Genomic DNA, 16,518 nt, shown 5'->3' with positions numbered 1-16,518 from the left:
CACACCCCCCTGACACTCTACTCGGACTCTCCAGGTGCGCCCGTGGGGGCGACCCAAGCTGCCAGCGCGCCCCAAAGCCAGCCCGTGCAAAGAGACGCGAGGCGGAGAAGTGCCAGGGAGGAGGTGTCGTCCGGGATGCCGTAGCCCCCGAACGCGCTCCTCGCTCGGCGCGGCCGCGGCGACACGGAGAGCGAAGTGCTGGGGGGGTCTCGGTGGGGTCTCGGAAGAGCTGTCCACAGTCCGGCGGGTCAGCCCCGAGCGCCAGGCCCGCGCGGCCGCCGCTCGTCGGGGAGGAGGGTCGGCGGCGGCCGCACTCCGGGAGACGGTCGCCCCCGCGGCCGGGGGCTGAGGACGCCGAGTGCCTCTCGCCCAGCCCGCGCCTCCGCCGCCCGCGCCCGGCGTCCTCCGGCGGCCCGGCCCGGGGAAAGTTCCCGCGGCCCCCAGCGCGCCCCTGGGCCGCCGCCAGCGCCTCGCCCGCTCCGTCTCCGCCCGCGCCCGCGCCCGCTGCGAGTCCCGCGAGGCGCTCGGGCCGCACCGCTACACCTGGGTGTCCCCGACCTCCCCCCCCACCCCACCCCACCCCACCCCAGCCCGCGCGGCCCCGCCCCGCCCGCGCCCCCCGCCCCCCCGCTCGCTCCTGCGCGCGCGCCCTCCCGAGCCCGAGTGAGGAGTCCTCGCGCGAGCGGGACACGGCGGTGGATGCGACTCCGCTCGCCTCCAGCCGCCCGGAGCTCCCCGGCGCCGCGGGCAGCGTCCTCCTCCGACGCGGCGGCGCCGGCACCCGGGCCAGCCTGGACCTTCGTGCCCTGCTCCCGGGGCCTCGCGCGAGGGGCGCCCCGGGACACCCCCGGAGGAGGAAGAAGAGGCGGCGGCGGAGGCGGAGGAGGAGGAAGAAGAGGTGGCCGCGGACCTCTGGCCTGGGACCAGGACCTCTGGACCTCTGACCTGGCTGCGCTGCTGTCACTTTTCTTTCACGGGGAGGACGCGAGAGCTGCCCAGAGTCATGGGGGGCTGCGAAGTCCGGGGATTTCTTTGCCAATTGGGCTTCTTCTTGCCCCTGCTGACGGCGTGGCCCGGCGACTGCAGTCACGTCTCCAGTAACCAAGGTAAGGGACAGGTCGGGCCCTGGGCTTGGGGGTGGGAGAGGCAGAGGTGTTTGGGGGCTGGAGGGGGCGATGCTTTGGGGTGGCCGCCGTGGGCAGGTAACTTCGTCCCGGGTTAGAGGTCTTGGGCTCGCCACACGGGGGGGACAGTAGAACACCCGACCGGCGACCTCGCGAACTGTGATGTCTACTGCTTCCAAGGTTTAGAGGGATGCGCGAAGACCAGCAGCTTTGGGGGGGGGGGGGGACAGCTGGAGGCTCCGGGACCGCTGCCCGCTGCACGGTCTGACTGGGGGCGGGGAGGGTCAGGGTTTGGGACACCGGCTGCAGGAGAACTTGGGGTGGTCGTGCAAAGCTGGGTAGATGCACCCGCTGCCTGGGGGTGAAGCAGATGGGTACCCAAGTGACCTAAGGCCAAGCCTTTGCCTCTGGAAACCTTGGGGTCCTCGCTCAGTCTGCTTTCTTGCCCCAGACTGAGCGTAGACTTGTTGGAAATTATTCCTCTGCCAGATGCACAGAGATTTTTCTTCCCCCCCCACCCCACTCGTCTGAGCTCTCTTTTTTTTGCTGGCGCAGGGTGGGTCGGGGACGAGGGAGCGAAAGGGCGTTAAGTGCCAATGTCCAACTTGTCCAGCTCCCATTCATGTGGGCTTTTGAAGGGACCATTTGCTTCTGTAGGTGAAGTTGGTGTAGTGAAGACGAAGAGCGTGAGAAAAGTCAAAGTCCACTGTACCAAAGGGGAAGCGTTTGGAATTGGGGCAATATTGTCTTTCTCTCTGTCATTTATGGGACAGACCCTATTGACTTTCTCCTGGAAATATTTAGGATCTATCAAAAAATCTTCCCTGCATTTTCAAAATTCTCCTAAAGTAACAGTTGTAAAAGTTTTCCAGCATGCACCTGGCTGGATGCTCTCATTGGCAAAGTGATGACCACCAATGTCGCCTGTTAGCTTTCACTTTTTAAATATCTTCAGACACAAAACTTCAGTTGTAGTTACTGTTCAATCCACACCCGCACACATGAAATATAAAACACACATACCTTTTTAACATTTGCTCATAGCGCATGACATATCAAAGTAATTTGTCGATGTAAGAATGGAGCGCAGCATAAATTAAACTTACACTTTTTGTGAAATAGCACTGAGAGGAAAATATTTTTTATCATAAACATGATCATTATTTATAAATATCAGGATTAATATCCAGTTTTCACTTACATGCTTGTTGCTTTTGGCCTGTTTTCCTAATCGTTACTTTGTTTTTTTCGCCTGCCAATTTACAATTTTAAGTGTAAATTTAAAGAATTACTTGTAAATTTAGAGAACTATACGTAAATGTCCTGCCTTTAAAATTGTATCACATTTAATAACTGCTGTCCTCTGGCTGTGTATACACCCCTCACTTTTTAAAAAATAGGCTATTGACAGTCAATAACAAAGGGATAAAATATTCTATTCTGTGAAGATAGAGCACCATTATAACATATTTTCTTTGATTTTGTTGTGAACAATGAAACAATTTTTAATAATTAAAATGTAAGACATATTATCATTATGTTAGAATTTAGGGCTACGAAAGAGATGTGTGCCTTGAGAGTCAAGTTAACTCAAAATATTTAACAATAATTGCCCTGCAGTCTATGACACATAAGCACGTAGGCTATGGACAGGTAAATAAAACACACCTAATTCTCCTAATGACTAAAGTGTCATTTTTCAATGTATCAGCATTTGAAGTATGACCTTTCAGATTTTTATGTTAGACTTAAGGTCATAGAAATGTTACTGATTAACATTTTATACTAATATGTTTTTGTTCTAATAACTTTTTCATACTTTTAAAGTCATTATACGTAAAATGTTTACAAAGTAAATATAATTAGTTATCAGCTTAAAGCTAGTGAATGAGCATTACATCGTTTACCAATAAGTTAAGTAGGAATAAGCTTTGGAGTACCCTACCTTTAATGTTATTCCACTAAAACTGAATTTGTGTTAATATATTAAAAACACTGTATAAGACTCTTGTAAATGAAGTACTCTAAGGCTAAGTTGTATAAAATTTAAACAAGTTTTTCTAAAGACAGTTAAGGAAATTATGTCTGATATTCTTATCAGAAATTATTACTCTTAAAAATCTTTATATAGTCTAAAGTCATATTGACTAGAAATTAAATACCTTTTGATTACTGACATCGTGAAACTAATGAAATATATTTCAAAATATTATTATGAACATTTGGGAGTATTTTCTAATAGTTTGATTAATAAAACGAATCAAAATTTATCTTATATTTAAACTATGGAACATTTGAGAATTATAGTATTAAGCAATTTAAAGTGATTAATATAAAATTTAAGAGATTTTATACACACAAATGTCTGTAATATAAGTGATCTTTAATTTCAAAGATTATTTTCTAGTATCTTTTCTTATGATTGAATGAAATTTATATTTTAAGTGTAATTTTTTGTAAGGTAAATTTTAATTTTATAAAATTTGCCTTTTGATTAGAATATTCAAATTAAAATTGATATAATTTATTATTAAAAACCCCTATGGTTAAAATGGATAGAATCATCATCCTCTTAGCTCCTACAGTTTTCCATACTTAAGCTAAAATGTTGGTAATGGTAAAAGAGTTAACTAATTTTTGATATGGACTTCAGATGATATGAAGAGTAACTGGACTAATAGAAGTATCTTGTGTTTTAACTGACTATGAAGTTTTGCACTATAAAGACAAAGTAATCAGTCTGACTTTTTGTAGATCTGCTTCCTTGAACACTATCTGATTATGTGAAAATAGGATTTGTATTTATATCTTTTAGCCCAGTAATCTTCCTTCTACTGAAAAAATAATTATTGTATGCAAATTTTACCTAAAACATAAAGATTTTTAACTTTTATTACTGTATTGGACATTTAGATTGACATATCGCAGTCTTATTTCCAATGTAAGATGAAAGTATATCAAATACAATCAATAGTAGGTTTACACTTTAAACTTATTCTACATTAGGAAGTAGGGATTTTTGAGCCAAAAAATTTGATGCAACTTTTAGGTTATCCAAACATAATTAATTGTATACTACTAGTTCACTAATGTTTGGATATAATCTCATGAATTTATTTAATTACTTAAATTTTATGAAATGTTATTTTTACCCTGGTAATTAAAAAATGAAATATATAAGTTAAATAGTTTGATTGTGAACTTTTATTAATTTTATTAATTTAATAAAACTGTAAAATTCAGAATTGTATGTAAATATAGGTGTTGTATGTAAACATAGGTGAGTATGCTTAAGCAGAAAATTATGTATTTAATAAAATGTATAGCCTAAAATTAGTGAAACTACAGTTAAGTACTGCTCACAAACTAAAGCTTAAAGCTTTTCATCTAGAAAGGGAGGAATTGAAATATTTTTTAAAAATTCAAAATTAAAGTATTGGAAATATTAAGTAATGGATAATTTGCAAAGAATATTTTAAGAGCCTTTCATTTCAATAAAATTTGTTTTCAGAAATAAACTACATAGCGTAAAGCAAGAGATTTTAATATTATATCTTCTTATTTATAAGTATACAACTGTATACAATATAATTTCATTTACACAGTGCAAATTGGAATATGTCGCTATTAAGATTTTATTAATCTTTATGATTTAAAGAGATAAAATGTTACTAATATTGATCTGCCATCATTATCTAGATATTGTGTACTCTGGATTTGGGATTAGACCATTTCAAAAACCTTATTCTTGCATAAAATTATACAATTTTATTGATATTTTCTTTAAACACATAGAAACTTTAGTAAAGTAGTTTCATTTAGATTTTCCTAAAAGGAAAGTACAAGATAAATTAATGAAATATCTATTAATATTTTTAACCTTTAAGGACTTCGGGCTGCTTTTATGATACAAAATTAAATACTAAGAAAAATATTTGAGTAGATTTCTTTAGTTATAATTCTTAGTAAATCTACTTAAAAAGGCAGCATCAGTCTATTGTATTTTCTTTACCAACACTCTTTCTAAATTAATCTCATTCTTTTCTCACACAAGTACTGTTCTCTGCGTGGTTCATTTGTCCCAAATGGTAGAAGAAAAGTTATTTCACTTGTACGTCAAATAAATTCTTACAGTAATGAAAGTTTCTTCATTGTCCTTCATACACAACATTTCGTGAGGGTATCGATATAATAGAGATTGAGTTAACACACTAGACAAAAAACGTGACAAAACATGTCACATTGACAATTGTAAATCATGCAAACTAAACTTATAAAGAGGATTAGAAGTATGTGATAGAGTTGAATATATTATATCTTTAGTATTCTGGTAGTTGGATATAGTGTTCTGATTTCTTTAGAAATGAAAAAAGCGTTATTTACACCTTTTCCTTATTTTAATTTGTTTTTAGGTATAATATTCAGCTTATGGAATAAAACAGGATGTTAAAAGAATTATCTGTACCCTTATGACACTTTTAGTGAGGGAGACTGAAAAAACTAGATGATTGAAAAAAACAAAGCTATTAGAAATTCTGTGAGGGAAGAAATAACAGGCATGGGAATAGAGAATTACAGAGGCGCCTGCTAAACAGGGTATTCGGAAAAGTCAGTCTTGGGAGGTGATTTTTTTTTTCCATATTCTCAAGGAAGAGAAAGAATTATTGCACATAGTAGGAAGTACTTTCTAGGTAGAGGAAAATACCCCGGGAAAGACCTTGAAGGAAAATAAAGCTCAGCTTTTGAAAAACTGAGTACGCTTTTAAAAAACTGAGTTCAGTGTGATTGGAGTTTTCTGGGCAAGGAAGAGAGTAGCACAAAGAGATGTCAAAGATAGCCAGAAACCTCATCCCACAGAGAGCAGATTATGGTAAGGAGTTGAGATTTAGTAACCTGGCTCAAATTGGAAACTATTGAAACATCTTAATGGTGTCAGATGAACAAAGCAAAAAAATTATGTAAATTAAGAGTTTTGTGCTCTTATTCAGCATTACGATAGAATTATCAGAATTAAAATAGCCTGGCCCAGAGGGATGAAAATGAGAATGATGTTTGAAATATGTTTTGGAGGTAGAATTTATGGAATCATCCTATTCTTATGGAGAAATGTATGTAAATGCACAGCAGGTAGGGCGTTTGCCTTGCATGCGGCAGACCCGAGTTCGATTCCTCTGCCCCTCTCAGAGAGCCCGGCAAGCTACTGAGAATATCTGCCCACACAGCAGAGTCTGGCAAGCCTCCCAGGGCATATTCGTTATGCCAAAAACAGTAACAAGTCTCACAATTTGTTGTGAGACGTTATTCGTGCCCGCTCGAGCAAATTGATGAACAATGGGAGGATAGTGCTGCCGTGCTACAGTGCTTAACATTAATATCAAATTCTTATTTTGAAGTTTTATAGAAAATACACTTTTATTGCTATAAAAAGTGACCTAGTTGTAGAATTACAGGAAACTGACAATAGGATAGATTAGGTAGAACAAAAATACATGGTAAGGATCAGATGCCCATTTTCATTTTTTATTCAATTCAAACTGAGACTTAGAATTTAATCTTAATAATTTGGCTATTTTACACTTAGTACATAATGTACATCCATTGCATCAAAAATTACATTTCTGATGTTTATATATAAACAGATATATATGGAGAGAGAGAGTTTGTCAGAGTGGATTATGGCACTGTGTAAAAACATCTTCGTAAGTTACTGAAGTAATCCACCAGAAAATTATTTAAGAAAAGAAAAAAGTGATATTAAATATAAAATAGCCATCTTTTCAGATATTCTATATTCTGTTTTTCTTTCTTTATTTTAAGTAAAGAGAAAATAGTATTTGGAGGGTTTGTATGAAGGCCCCAAAATGAGACTACAGTATATAATAATATACTTTTGGGTTTAGGATGAGAAAAGAAATAGTTTTTAACAAAATAGTATTAACTTCTATGTAACTTAAAATTTCCTTAGCAGTTACCCATTACTTTGAGTTATGATTTAATAATCTTATATAAATGAAGTTATTAAAGATAGAATATAAGAAGACATAATTTAAACAATAGTTCTACTTAGTGTTTATTTAGAAATGTTATAGTAGATAATTTCTTATAACATGAATAATCCCAAATATATGTTCAGGCATATTAAATTTTTTTAAACTAATGCTTAAATAATCTAAAAAATATATTTTTATAATTTCCTCTTGGTAAAAATTATGACTTCTTTGGGTATGTTGCAACAAACTTGGCGGTGTGCCTGACTCTGCATTCAAGGGTCACCCTGGCATACTTGGGGTGTCATATGGAGTGCTGGGGACTGAACCTTGATCAGCTGCATGCAAAGCAAGTTCTTCTCTGCTATCACTACTCTGGCCTCTATGAATTCTTATAAGATATCCAATTGTATTTTTCATTAATAAGTTTTCTAAAATGGAATGAAATAGTTGTTAAACAGCTACTTTCTGAATACCTGATAATTGATAGAGTACTATATTTATTATATATAAAGATTCAAAAATTTTCCCAGCATTCATAATCCATTGAAGAATTTTCAGTCTCCTATTCTGACAGGATATAACTTTTTAATTAAAGTTAATTCCAAATCACTTAGTGATCATGTTGTTATAGATTGTATAATAGTCCTTATGATCAATTAGCATATAAAATATTCCTAAGTGTAAAGTATTTTTTGAACGTATATCAGTTATTTGACCACATATGTCTCAATTTAAGGACTCTGTGTCAGGCTGTTTTCACTCACAGCGCCCCAGAGTGGGGCAGGTGAGCTCTCCCCACCCTCAGGGGACCCAGCTGACCTTCACTACCCAACCGCCTCCATGCTCCAGGCTGCTTTCTGGACCTCATGACACATTATGGGAGACTACCTGCCCATTTTCCATAATTGTTATACCATTACCTCTTGGAGAGCCCTGCAAGCTACCAAGAGTATCCCGCCCACACGGGCAGAGCTTGGCAAGCTCCCTGTGGTGTATTCGGTATGCTAAAAATAGTAATGATAACAGGTTTCATTCCTCTGACCCTGAAAGAGCCTCCAATTGTTGAGAAAGACAAGTAAGGAGAGGCTGCTAAAATCTCAGAGCTGGGAGGAATACAGATGTTGCTGGTGCCAGCTTGAGTAAATCGACTAACAATTGGATGACAGTGACAATGACAGTGATCTCAATTTAAAAAAATTATTCACTTCACAAGCAAGTAATAATCATTGCCTTTGAGCAAAGGGCTGAGGGTAGGTAGTAAGGTTACAATAAGGATAATCACACAGTCCCTGTTCTTTAGACAACATGCCTTGTTGGTATTGTATATGTTTGAGTAATTAACATTGAGTTTTCAATGGTTTAAACAAAATTACACTGTGAACAGCATTATATTACATATAAGGTTATGTGGGAGAAAGAGAAGAAAAGAAACACTACCAGTCCTGGGACCTGGAAGATGATTCAGTGATTTTAACCTCAGAAAACGTGTCCTATGGTGATTAAGACAGTTGCCCTGTTTGTGGTTCCTTCTGAAAAGGTCCTGGGAAATGGCTTTCTAGTTAGGAAGTGTCCAGGCAAAGTATAAAGAGATGCCTGGGCTTAATCCCTGATGCTATTCAGGTATTAATGAGATGCTGACTATCAAGAGAGGTCTGGGGTGCTTCTGACTTTTAGGCAGCAAATAGTATCAACTGTTTTTGTGTAAAATTGCTCAATAAAAAACCTTCTGAGTTATTTTTGTGTAAGAATACATTGTTTGTTTAACTGGAAAGAAAGCAAATACAGCTTTCAAATAATTGTGTGGGGAAAAATAAAAATTTATGTCATGACTTTCCGTGGGCTGACATGTGGGAGAACTTTTATTCACTTGCTTAAATTAGACAATTTTATTCTGGTGTATTTACTTAAGATAGATTAATTGATAAGTAATATGATTCAGGCTGAATTTCCAGTACCAAATAGCTGCAATGATAAGTTTTAACGGGGCTTTAGTGAGAATTGGGATGAAAGTATTTTCAGCTCAGGTTCAGAAACAATATAGTTAGCTGCTTTCTTGGATATTGCTGAGTCCTATAGTCTTTGGCTTGCTTGATGACTTGTACTTAGTTGACATAATCTAAAATTCATTGCTTCTTACCTATTTTATTTCATAACTTCAGTTATAAGAGTCATAATTTTCTATCATAGACACTTTAATATCTTCTTAGAAACCATATATTCAGGAGATAGAATTAGTAATCTATTATTTTTTCTCTTGTAATGCTAGGTATTTTTGTGAACTTTTAAGACTGATAAAGGTATAACATAGATATGAGTACAGTATTCATGGTTTATTAATTTTATAATGATAGAATACATTTATTTTTACCAAGCTGACTGTATTGTACTACAGTGCTTAAATTCTGTGGTACAATGAGTATTATAAAGCAAAGTACATTAGATTGTACATTGAGTATGATATTTAGAATAAGGATAACCTCTTATCATGATTTAAAAAAACAACTATTTAGAAAGTTGCCTAAGTGATAATTAAATATATATAAATATATTTTGAGCACATTAATAAAATATTTGTGTGCAAGTAAATAAGCAAGTATTACATTAGCAATACTTATCTGAAGCTAAAAGAAATGACTCCTCCCAAACTTTAGTGAAAATTCATATTAGTCACTTTTTTTACTTTTACTTTTATTTTATTTTATTTTTGCTTTTTGCGTCACACCAGGCGATGCTCACGGGTTACTCCTGGCTCTGCACTCAGGAATTACTCCTGGCAGTGCTCGGGGGAACATATGGGATGCTGGGAATCGAACCTGGCATGCAAGGCAAACGCCCTACCCGCTGTGCTATTGCTACAGCCCCCTTTTTTTACTTTTAAAGGCAGAAATATTTTCCGTATTTTGCCTTAAGGTAATACATCAACCTTGATAATAAAATAAAATGTATAATTAGAAAACAATATATTGAGGCCACTAAATTATTTTAAAATATTGATACCTTGGGGCAGAGCAATAGCACAGTGGCAAGGTGCTTGCCTTGCACACAGCCGACCGTGGCAAACCCTAGTTCGACTCCTCGCCCCTCTTTGAAAGCCCGGTAAGCTCGCCCCTCTTTGAAAGCCCGGTAAGCTATGGAGAGGATCACTCCCACATAGCAAAGCTTGCCAAGCTAACGTCGATGTATTCGATATGCCAAAAACAGTAACAAGTCTCATAATGGAGATGTTACTTGTGCCTGCTCGAGCAAATCGATGAACAATGGGGGGACAGTGCTATACAGATACCTCAGATTTTTAAAAAATAAAATACATAACATTTATTTTTTAAATATAATGCAGCAGATAAGCAGCTATAAGCATACCAAAGTGAAAGAAAAACAAGGAAAAGAAAACAGCTTTAGTATGTTACATTTTCAGTAATAAATCTATTTGGTTAATAAGCTTCTCTTGATATATATTTGAAGTAAACTGAATTAGATCTCATAATCATTTATGTATAAAATTGTCCATGGATGAGAAACAGTCTTATCTAAAACCTTAGATATAAAATCTTAAAATTCCCTTTCACTTTTTTTCTGCATCTAAATTATATATAGTTGATATTTATTGTGAGCACAAATGAGAATAATTAGTTGCTATTAAATATGACACACTAGTTGGAAGATTAAGCAGGTAGAGTTGTACAAAATCCTCAGGGTTTTAAATTTTTGTACAGTTTAAACAAAATTTACACATTGGTCCACATGTTAGCAATTAGTATAATCCATCAACAAAATACGGAGTTGAATAATCAGAAATATTTTTGCATAGTGTAACTTTTAACAAGGAAAGCACACTGTTACTTTGGCTATTTTATATACTCACAATACTGAGAATAGCAATCAGATACTTCAATTTTTATATGTAAAGAGCAGAATATTTCACAGGTGTATATTAATAATATACACCTTGAAGGGGACCGGGTTGAGCTTTCCTCCCCGCTCCGACCAGGGCTCCAGCAGCCGAAGACCTCAAGGACCAGCCACCACCATGCTGAGACCACTCTCCGCACACATGAAGGTACTGGCAGAGGGACAAAGCCACGCGGGTTCCAGGGCCGAGATCTCCAAGCCTACTCGGATTGGAGTCGAGCATCCTCCACCCAGATCCTCCAAATTCCAGTAGGCGGGGGTCACACCCACCACCTGGCCCCCTGGTGCCGTGTAATCCCATAAGAGGCCAAGACTCAGAGACTATAAAATCCAGCTCCCGGACGAGACCAGTGCAGTCTCCTGCCCCCGCGCCTGGCTGTTCCTCGCCGGGGGCCCCTTGGAGGGGAGTGGGTTGAGCTTTCCTCCCCGCTCCGACCAGGGCTCCGGCAGCCGAATAATATAGGATATTGTTACATTATTTAATGTAAAAAGTGCTCCAGTTTTATTTTATGACGCTATTAAAATATGGAGCTATAGTATACTATCTTGCAGTATGACAGAATAATTATTTTATAGATTAGAAAACCTGTAGCTCCGTAAGTTTATTAAAATGTTTCAAAGCTTCTGATTTTTCTTTTCTTTTTTTTGGGGGGGGGGCGTCACACCCAGCAATGCTCAGGGGTTACTCCCGGCTTTGCACTCAGGAATTACTTTTGACAGTGCTCAGAGGACCAGATCGGATGCTGGGGATCGAACCTGGGTCGGCTGCATGCATGGCAAACACCCTACCCGCTGTGCTATCGCTCTGGCCCCTGATTTTGCTTTTAAAGTGTTTGAGAACTTCTTACATTCAGCTATATAGAATTAAAATTTAAGAAAGTTTTTTTTAGGGCTGGAGAGATAAAGGGTTAAAGAACTTATCTTGCATGCAGCTGTGCCCAATTTCTTTCCTGGCTGAGCATGTGGTCCAGTGAGTACTGCCAGCATTGATTCTTCAGGACAGATCCAGGAGTAAACCCTGAAAACCTCTGGTTGTGGCCAATCTCCTAAGCCCCATGGCCCAGTGAAAATAATTTTTGGGGGGAGTCACACCCAGAGTAGTCAGGGCTTACTCAAGACTCCGTGCTCAGGGATCAGACTTCTGAAAGGGCTCAAAAACTATATGTGGTGCTGGGGATAGAACCCTGTACTTGCCTTGCACACTGTCCTATCTCTCTGTCCCAAGGAATTTATTTTTAAAGGTTGCTTTTTAAATGTTACTCTTAGAGAGTTTAATAAGCTTTTTATAGCCAAATAAGAAATATTTATTGTTAGAAACATTGAACTCATATGTATGTATTTTCCATTAAGTTCTCCAGTAAATTTTCATTGCAATATAACACTGGTTATCTTTGGATTTTTTATTTTGATATAAAGACTTCATTTGTTAATAAACTTGTTTGATTCATATATCTGTTTGTAGAATTATCAAATTGGTTCAGCAATAATAGGTGTATAATTATCCCATTTTTAATGAAATATATTGATTCTTTCACTCTGCTAAACATGGCATTACCATGACAGTCCACTTTCTATAATTTTTGAGAACTTTAGATAGAAATAACTAATAAAGTTTTGTATGTCAATAAATAATTAAAGCTTTGATTTTTATACAAAGTAATGTGACTCTAACTATCATTAATATAACTTCACATCGTTGCTATTGGCCAGAGATGAAGAGATAGAAGCACTGTTGTCAAAATCTACGAATTATTATGGGACAATAATTATTCCATGTAACATATTAACTATGATCACATATTGGTCATGACTTTGTGTGAATGCTGAATAGTAAATAAAAATTGATCACAGCCATAAGGACAAAATTATAAAAATTGAAGAGATATGCTATATATAAATAAGTACAGTAAAGGAAATAATATAAAATTTTGCAAACAAAAATGCAAATTGAATTGCATTTTGCATATTGAAAATGATGATTAATGTCACATAGTTTATGTTTCATCATCATAAATACATGAAAATAAGAGAATTACAATGAAAAATTGTTCCAGAGATCTCAATGTTTAACTTACTTTCAACTTAAAGTTCTGCACTTAACGATGAAAAGAATCAGCATGTGCATTAAAAAATGAGTATTAGTCTGAGGCCAGAACTTTCATTATGGCAGAAAGCACTCCTCAATCATAACCAGTATTAGGGCTAATCCTGGCTCTCTTCCTAAAGCAGCACCCAGGGAACTATGAGGTGTCAGGGATTCAACCAGATATCCTGAAGACATAGTGTGCATTTAGCCTGTTGAACACAATCTCTTATTTTTTTTTCAGAATTTCATTGTTTTATTTAAATTTTAAGCACTATGATATGCAGTACAGTTAATGACGGGGTTTCATGCATACAATGTTCCATGAGCACACCCTCTAGCAGAGTGCCCCACCCCAACCCTAGCCTGCCCCTAGCTCCCCTACAGAGATCCCATTACAATTTTTGGTGATGAGGTAATTAAACCATCTTTTGCACCAGAACGCTAATGAAAAAATGTCTCCATGTAGCATCTTTGTTTACTAACTATATTTAGTCTAACCATATCCTTCTTTGGTCTCCTTTTTAACCCCCAAGTGCAAGGGACTCTTTTCTTATTGAGCTTTAGATAAACTTTTGGAAGAATTACCGTGTACGGGTAAGTGCTAAATTCTTTTCCAACAACAGTGTGAGTGTGGTGCTTAAAAAAAAAAAAAAGACAAACCATATGGCCCCCCAGCCCCACCAGGAGTGATTCCTGAGCACAGTATGTGCTCAGAATTTACTCCTGACTTAATCTGAACACAATCTCTTTTCATATAAGTGGTATGAAATTGGATCTTTAATGAAAAATTTTATCATACTCATTAAGAAGTATATTCAGGGGGTAAAGATAAAGTACAGGGGAAAATGCAGTTATCCTGTACATATCCTGGTTCAATCTCCAGTACCATGTGTGGTCTCCCAAGCGCCATCTGTAGTGATTCCTGAGTAAGCCTTTAGAACAGTCAGATGTTCACCAAACAAGTCATATACATTCATATATAGTTAATAATGACTATTTTTCTAAACATAATGCACAATCTAAATCTATAGCAGATTATACTTGGTATTATTTACTGATTATTTTACGTTTTAGAACATGTGATAAAAGAGGCGTCGGTGGTGTTGGTATCCTTGTCAACACAAACTTAGTCACGAGCATCGATTCATTTGAATGCCTAACAACCTGAATCGGACGATTACACTTGAATAAATGTGGCTCACTACCAGCAGTTTCTATCTTTGTTGTCTATGCACCAACATGCAGTTAGGGTGAAAGAGAAACTGAGAAATTCTACATGGAGCTGGAGAAGTTCTATAAAGAAGATCACACCTTCTACAAGATCATTGTCGGTGATTTTAATGCCAAGATAGGACCAAGAAGATCAGTCGATGAACTCCACATCGGAACCCATGGCATGGAATGGAACGAACAGGGTGACAGACTGTCTGAGTTCATCATGTCAACCAAAACCTTCCATGGTAACTCACAATTCCAAAAGGCTGAATCTAAACATTGGACATGGGAGTCTCCCGATGGACAGTTCCACAATGAAATAGACCACATCATATTCAATCGGCGGTTTTGCCTAACCGATGTTGCTGTTGTCCCAAAATTCCAAACGGGATCAGACCACTGTCTTCTTCGTGCAAAATTCTACCTCACAGAATGAGGAGAAAAGAATGCAAGGTTTAAGAAGAGGACTCCCAGAACAACCACCAACTGGGAGCTCTTTGGCTCTATTGCGGCAACATGGGAAGATGCCGTCATTGACAACATTGATGAGGAATACGATCGAATGATTCAGCACCTCCATGATTGTGCAAGGAATGCCAAGAGAGAGATAACCACAAAAAAACCGTCTTTCTTCGAACACTCTTGAACTTATTCGCCAATGTGGCTTGGCACATGCCTCAGGCAACCACAAGCGAACATCCGAACTGGCAAAACAGTGCAGAGAAGCCATCAAGGATGACTTCAAAAACAGGAGAGCAGCAGTACTGGTAGATGCAGCAGAAGCTGGGAAAAACATTCGTAATGCCCGCCTGTCCTTCACCAACTACAAAACCAAGATGACTGCCCTCCGACATCATGATGGATCTATCACATCTTCCAGAAGGTCAATGGAGAAGATTATTCATGACTTCTACTCAGATCTCTTTAATAGCCACATCCACTTGCCCACATACCACATACCACATGATGGATATGTCGTTCCCAATGTTCTCCCTTCTGAAATCCAACATGCCATCTCGTCGGTAAAGAAACAAAGAGCACCTGGCCCAGACAAGATCAGACCTGAACACCTGAAGAACTTACCATCAGTACTCATCAATACATTGGCTCGACTCTTCACACGCTATCTGTCTGAATGCAAGGTTCCATCCCAATGGAAAACCAGCAGGACTGTACTACTATACAAGAAAGGAGACATCCACGACATTGACAACCATCGCCCAATCTGCCTATTGTCTGTCATCTACAAACTATTCACTGAGTCATCCTGAATAGGATTAGCAGAACTCTAGATGAAGGACAACCATGTGAACAAGCTGGATTCCGAAAAGGATTCAGTACCATCGACCATATCCACACAATAACCAAGCTCATTGAGGTATCTCGGGAGTTCAAGATGCCGTTCTGTCTAACGTTCATTGATTTAAAGAAGGCCTTTGATTCTGTTGAGACGGAAGCGGTCATGGAAGCCCTAGCCACTCAGGGCGTACAAACTCATTACATCAGGATCCTTCGTGAGCTCTATTGCGGATTCACTACCAAGATCTCACCATTCTACAAAGAAGTAATCATCCATATCAAGAGAGGGGTTCGGCAGGGTGATACCATTTCACCAAAACTCTTCAGTGCCACCCTCGAGAACATCATGCGACGACTGGAATGGGAAAACATGGGAGTGAAGATAGATGGTCGGCAACTACACCACCTCCGCTTTGCTGATGACATCGTTCTAATAACACCAAACATCAGCCAAGCGGCACAAATGCTGAACGACTTTGACCATGAATGTGGAAAGGTCGGACTACAGCTGAATCTTACGAAGACAATGTTTATGAGAAAAAGCCTTGTTCCTGATGCTCCATTCGCTCTCAATGGAACCACCATCTCCGAATGCAACAGTTTTATATACCTAGGTCGAGAAATCCACATGATGAATGACCTGGCACCTGAGTTGCGCAGGAGGAAGAGAGCGGCTTGGAATGCCTTCAAGAGCATTGAAGAAATAACTAAAAGGACAAAGAAACTCCAGCTACGAGCACATCTCTTTGATTCCACTATTCTTCCTACATTAACATATGCCTCAGAGACCTGGACCCTACGAAAACAGGATGAGAACGCTATTCGGGTCTCTCAAAGAGGAATCGAAAGAACTATGCTTGGAATATCACGATTCACTCAAATGAGAGATAGAATC

General features: G+C 38.9%; 1 protein-coding gene across 1 annotated transcript in view; it reads left to right on the top strand.

Annotated features, from left to right (window-relative positions):
* Positions 1-699: 699 nt before the first annotated feature.
* EPHA6 (EPH receptor A6) overlaps positions 700-16,518 on the top strand; it is a 984,716-nt gene continuing 968,897 nt past the window's right edge. Inside the window, 2 exon segments of the mRNA XM_056138519.1 lie at positions 700-780; positions 782-1,106. Coding sequence (XP_055994494.1) covers positions 700-780; positions 782-1,106 — 406 coding nt within the window.

This window comes from Sorex fumeus, unplaced genomic scaffold, assembly GCF_029834395.1.
Source record: "Sorex fumeus unplaced genomic scaffold, SorFum_2.1 ptg000129l, whole genome shotgun sequence".
Lineage (NCBI taxonomy): Eukaryota > Metazoa > Chordata > Mammalia > Eulipotyphla > Soricidae > Sorex > Sorex fumeus.
Note: the sequence above shows the minus strand (reverse complement) of the source record. Positions and strands in the feature narration are given on the sequence as shown.